Below are 5,366 nucleotides of genomic sequence, written 5' to 3'. Positions count from 1 at the left end.
CGGAGGCGGGTGGAGCCTCGCGGGGAGAGGCCAGGTGCCACAGCAGGCTTGGGCAGTGACCCTGCGGCGCGGGTGGAGCCTCGCGGGGAGAGGCCCTGGAAACCAGCATCTGGGGTGGAGCTGGCAGGAGGCACCCCTAGGCCATAAGGGGCCTTTCAAAGCCAAGTGCAATGTTGGAAATAGATGTTTGGTGCCATGAAGAAAAATGAGCACTGAAACAAAGGCCCTTTCAGCAACGCAACGTGTACTTCTGGGCTGCAGGAAGGGCACCCTCACTAGTCCATTGTACAATGAACAACGGAAAACACACACATTTATCCCTTGGGCATTTGGGGTCGTCCTCACCGCTGTGTCTGATCTCCATTGGCTGGAGCCAGACCTCACCATCTAAACTAAAACCCCATTGGCGAACAACTTAAAACTTTTCTGAACAGGTGAAAGCAGTGGAGAGCTGGGACACGCCTGTGAGCACGTCCAGCACAGATACCTTGGTAAAGGTACAAGGGCATAGAATGTACTACGTGCCTGTAAGCATGGCATGTTAACAGCCACATAGGATAGGGCTTCACAAAGAGTTATTAGCACACTTATTCTTTAACAAGAAACGGAACTTTGAAAAGGAACTTTTCTACTTCCCACGTGAACAGTGCTGGTGGCCGGGTGGCCGGCAGGTCTCCGCCTAGAGCTCCACGGACCTCTGATTTGTGCCTCAGAAGTGATTTCCAAAGCCAAGTCCATTTGAGAAACTGGAGGAGAAACATCATCTTTAGGACCTAGTTTCTGACTTGAGCTAACACACTCTGCACCCCAGTTGGGAGCTGTGGAATGCAGTCCGTGAAAGGAAAAAGTCTCTCTGGTCTGGGGCAGATGGGTGGATGGGGAGGAGGTCCCTTTAGGAAGTTGGGGGCCACCTCTCAGACCACCCACAGAAGCACTGGTCGGCTGACCCATCATGGGAGCCAGTCCCAAGCCTGAGCACCCAGGCACCGAGCTGTCCATAAGCGTTAAGTCCAGTGAAAGGGGGAAACTGAGGCACAGAGAGGTTAGGTCATTCTCTCGAGGCCACGCAGCCAGGCCCCTGCCCACAGTTCTAGGACCCCTGTGCCCACAGCAAACCAAAGGTTGGCAGGAGCAGCCCAATATCAGTGGGGCAGCTGGAAGGTGCTCAGGCCTCCCTAGGCACAGAGGGTCCCCATTCTGCTCCCTCCCTCCAGGTACCAGGTGAGGTGGGAGCAGAGGGAGAGTGCTTGCCTGGTGCCTTCAGTTTCCCCTGCCAGCCGGGCTAAGGAGGAAGGGAGAGGCGGCCCACATGGACAACATCTCTGTTTTAGCTTATTCCTGAAATTTCTGTGAACAGCGCCACACCCTGCCGCTTCCAGGGAACTGGCCGGGTGCCCTCCATCCAGCCAGCTGCGCCCCAGAGGACATAAAAGGATTTAGGAATCAGAAGGAGCCTCCAGGCAGTGAGTGATGGTCTGAGCAGAGAAGGGCCTGTCTGAGGGAGCGGGGCAGTATCATCACAGGTGAGAAGGCTCTGCCTGCCCCCCCCCACACCCCAGGTGAGGCCCTGGCAGCCTCTCCTGCCCTCCACAGTGGCCTCTGCTCCCGCACTGGCTCCCAAGGGGCCTGGGCTGGCTGGGACGTCTGGATTTCCTTTGGGAAGGGAAGGCAGGGCGGGTTGAGGGTGGGAACATGGACTGAGTTGAAATGTGTGGACCCAGAGCTCTCAGAGCTCGAGGGCGTTGCTGGAGCTGCCGGGCAGGTGACTTGTTCTGATAACAGCAAAGACGGCCCTCCTGCTGCCCTGCCACTGCTCTCCGGAACTCTCTCTCCAGAAACGGAGCCCACCTTATCCCAGCACACGGGCCCAAGCGCCGGCCTCACCGCAACCCTCAGACTCCAAGCGGGGCCAGAGCACAGCCAGGAGAATCTGGTTAGCTCCTCGGGGAAACTGAGGCTCACAGAAGGGTGGGAACACCCGGCCACGACGGTCACCACCACAATCCAGGGTCCGGCCGAGGTCTCCCACTCCCCGTGGCTGGGCCCGGAGGACAGGCCACCATCACCATGTGCCCAGCCACGACAAGCCACAGGAGCTGAGGCCTGAGCCGAAAACCCTTCCCATCTGACTGGGGACAAGGACAAGTACAAAGAAGGTGCTGGGGCTGTGGGGGGAGGCTCGGGCATGAAGCGGGGCTGGTGGGGGCGGAGGGGCTGCAAAGGGTGCTGGCCCCTGAGAAGGGGCAGAGCCCTGAAGGAGGGCAGGACCTGGGTCAGCGAACAGGTGGGAACACAGCCAGGCCGAGCTGCCGTGAGGGGCTGCAGGTGTGTGTTCGGGGCTCAGCCGCCTGTCTCTTCTCTGTCCCTCTGTGTCTCTCTTCCTGTCTCTGTCTGTGTCCCTGTCTCTCTATGTCTCTGTCTACATCTCTCTGTCTCTGTCTCTGTCTCTCTCTCTCTCAGTCTCCTTTCTCTCTCCCGTGTCTGTCACCCCTGACGCCCTCACTGTAGAGCCTGGGTCCTGACATGTGTCCTGGAACTAAGAACAGGACCCGCGTGGGTCCTGGGGGAGGGGCCGGCTGGAGGGGAGGGACTGCTTGGAGACCCTCGGCTGCTCCACCGAAGCTTCTGGCAGCTACTCTCTCTCCGCCCCGAGAACATCCTCGGGGACACTCGGCCTTGCTCCTTGCAAGTGGCCACTTGTATCCGCCCCTCCCCTGTGTCGGCGGCTCCCAGAGAGGCCCCAGGGCCCTGCCACCGCCACCAAGGCCCCTGCCTTGGTTCAAGGCTTCAGAGCAGCCTCCGGCATGCACCGTCGGCAGCGTGAACCCAGGATTCAGCCTCTACCCAGGCCGGGAGAGGGCAGGGAGGCTGGGGGCTCCCTCCAACACTTCACACCCCCACACCCCGTCTTCGCTCCTCAGGCCACCTGAAGCCTCTGCCTTTGGGCGCTTACTTCCCTGGACACCTCCAGAGGCCCTCTGGGGAAGTGGACTTCCATAGGAGGCCGGTCTAGGCCCACTGGTGGGAGCCCCTTGAGGGTCCACCGTGGAGAAGCCCCCGCCTCTGTGGGAGGAGGAGGCCCCACCGGTGGGTTCCCCACGCAGGCCCCTCTGTCTGCAGAGCCTTGTCTGGCACACGGTGGAGGGTGCAGCATCGCCCTCACCACATCCACGGAGGGACGTGGATGTCTTTTGAGCAGCTTAGTGCACCCTCCAGGAGCCCAGGGCCTGCCCGAAGTCGTGGGGAGGCATTAGGCACGCCTGACCTGACGTGCAGAGGGCTGAGCCCTGGCTGAGGTCCCGCCGCGGGGAAGGGTGGTCCGGGGTTGCACCAGGTGGGCACCTTCAGGGCCACAGATGCCGCTCCCTGCACCCCCAGCAGGCGCACAAAAGACGCCTGAGGACCACATCTGTCTTTGTCTCGCAGGTCCCTCACCAGTGCCCTCTGAGCCGGCTAGGATGTTCGGGCTGTTCAGCGTCTGGAGAACCGTGGACAGCTGATTGTGGCTCTCGAGGGGGTGGTCGGTAATGGGCTGGTGCTCTGGAACCTTGGCCTCCACATCAAGAAGGGGCCCTTCTCTGTCTACCTGCTGCACCTGGCCGCCTCGGATTTCCTGTTCCTCTCCTGCCATGTGGGCTTCTCCGTGGCCCAGGCTGCCCTGGGCATCCAGGACACGCTCTACTTCGTGCTCACCTTCCTGTGGTTCGTGGTGGGGCTCTGGTTGCTGGCGGCCTTCAGCGTGGAGCGCTGCCTCTCTGACCTCTTCCCTGCCTGCTACCAGGGCTGCCGGCCCAGACATGCCTCAGCTGTCCTCTGTGCCCTGGCGTGGGCCCTAAGCCTGCCAGCCGTGCTGCTGCCTGCCAACACCTGTGGCCTGCTACGCACCAGTGTGCGCCCCCTGGTCTGCCTGTGCTACCACGTGGCCAGCGTGGCCTGGCTCCTGCTGCTGGCTTTCGTGGCCTGTGTGGCCGGCGTGGTCCTCTTTGTCTGGGTGGCCTGCTGCTCCACGTGCCCTCGGCCCAGGTTCTACGGCATCGTCCTGGGCATGCTGCTCCTGCTCTTCTTCTGTGGACTGCCCTTGGTCCTCTACTGGAGCCTGCGGCCCCTGCTGAACTTCCTGCTGCCCATCTTCTCCCCGCTGGCCATGCTGCTGGCCTGTGTCAACAGCAGCTCCAAGCCCCTCATCTACTTGACATCAGGCCGGAAGCCCGGGAAGCGGGACCCGCTGCGGGTGGTGTTGCGGAGGGCCCTGGAGGAGGGCACTGGGCAGGGCACTGGGATAGTACTGCCTATGGGCCGCTTATAGGTGGGCTTGCCCTGCCCACAAGGCCTGCCAGGAGACGCCCACCCTTGCCCAGACGCTTCCAGGGCCGGGAGGAGCCCCGCCCACCACCTAGCTCTTACCCTGAGCACTTAAGGGCTGGACACAGCTGGGGAGACTTGGTCCTGACCACCCCCCAGCCAGGCGTGCTGAGGGTAAGGGACGCCGGGAACCGGAGCTGGAGGGAGGTTGGGCCAGGTGGGAGAAAGGAGAAGCCTCCTGAACAGGGGTGAGGACAGGCACCACGCCCCCCAGGCCCCGCCCAGGCCCCCTCACCCAGCCCCTCCCACCCTGCTGCACCTGAGTCACACAAGAGAAAACTGAAGTAAAGCAGAGCCAGCCCCCAGCCCATGATGGGGGGCTACTGGATGGGAACCCAGGCCTCCAGGCTCCTGCCGCCCTCCACGCCGCCTGCTGGCTGAGGCTCTGATTCTCCCACTGCACAGTGTGTGGGGGGGAGCTGCTCCTTGCTCCCCACCCCCCTCAGCCATCATTGTCCTGCCCACCCCACGTGGGCTACACCCAAGGCTCTGTCTCCCTCTCCGAGGCCCAGGACTTGCAGGTGCCCGACGTCACCAGCAGAGGCCGCCAGGTGGTGCTGCTTCTGCGCAGAACAGACCCAGCCCCGTGGGCCGGCGGGCAGGTGCCTCCATCGTCCCCTCCCGTCCCCTCCTCTTCCCCCCCCACACCTGCCCCACGGGGCCTCTCCTGCGCCCCCAGGGCCATCCGCTCTCCACCCGGGACTAGCATCTCCCACCTCTGTTCTCACTCTCCCTCCTCAGCCCTGGGTGGTCTGGAGCTTTTGCCCCCAGGGTTTGCTTTGGAAAGATGGGGAGAGAGAAAGGGGCTGAGGGAGGGAGGAGGCGAAGCCAAGCTGTCAAAGCGCAAATCATTTGATGCGTTTTCTGTCCGTTAAATAAAAGACTTTCTGGTCATTGTTAAAATATTCAAGCTCTACAGAAAATACTAAAAAGATAAATCACCAAAACTTTTTCCATCCAGATGGGGACATTTTTGGTGAAAAGCACCCCAGTCATGTATTTTT

At 61.6% G+C, this 5,366-nt stretch overlaps 1 protein-coding gene across 1 annotated transcript; it reads left to right on the top strand.

The window, feature by feature from the left end:
* The first annotated feature begins 1,431 nt into the window (after positions 1–1,431).
* MRGPRG (MAS related GPR family member G) lies at positions 1,432–4,990 on the top strand. Its single transcript, XM_017507701.2, is given in 4 exon segments — positions 1,432–1,523; positions 1,836–2,156; positions 3,427–3,492; positions 3,495–4,990. Coding segments are annotated over 2 exon segments (846 nt in total). The 5' UTR covers positions 1,432–1,523; positions 1,836–2,156; positions 3,427–3,458; the 3' UTR covers positions 4,307–4,990.
* The last annotated feature ends 376 nt before the right edge of the window (positions 4,991–5,366 follow it).

This window comes from Cebus imitator, unplaced genomic scaffold (genome assembly GCF_001604975.1).
Source record: "Cebus imitator isolate Cc_AM_T3 unplaced genomic scaffold, Cebus_imitator-1.0 Scaffold384, whole genome shotgun sequence".
NCBI classification, from domain to species: Eukaryota; Metazoa; Chordata; class Mammalia; order Primates; family Cebidae; genus Cebus; species Cebus imitator.
Note: the sequence above shows the minus strand (reverse complement) of the source record. Positions and strands in the feature narration are given on the sequence as shown.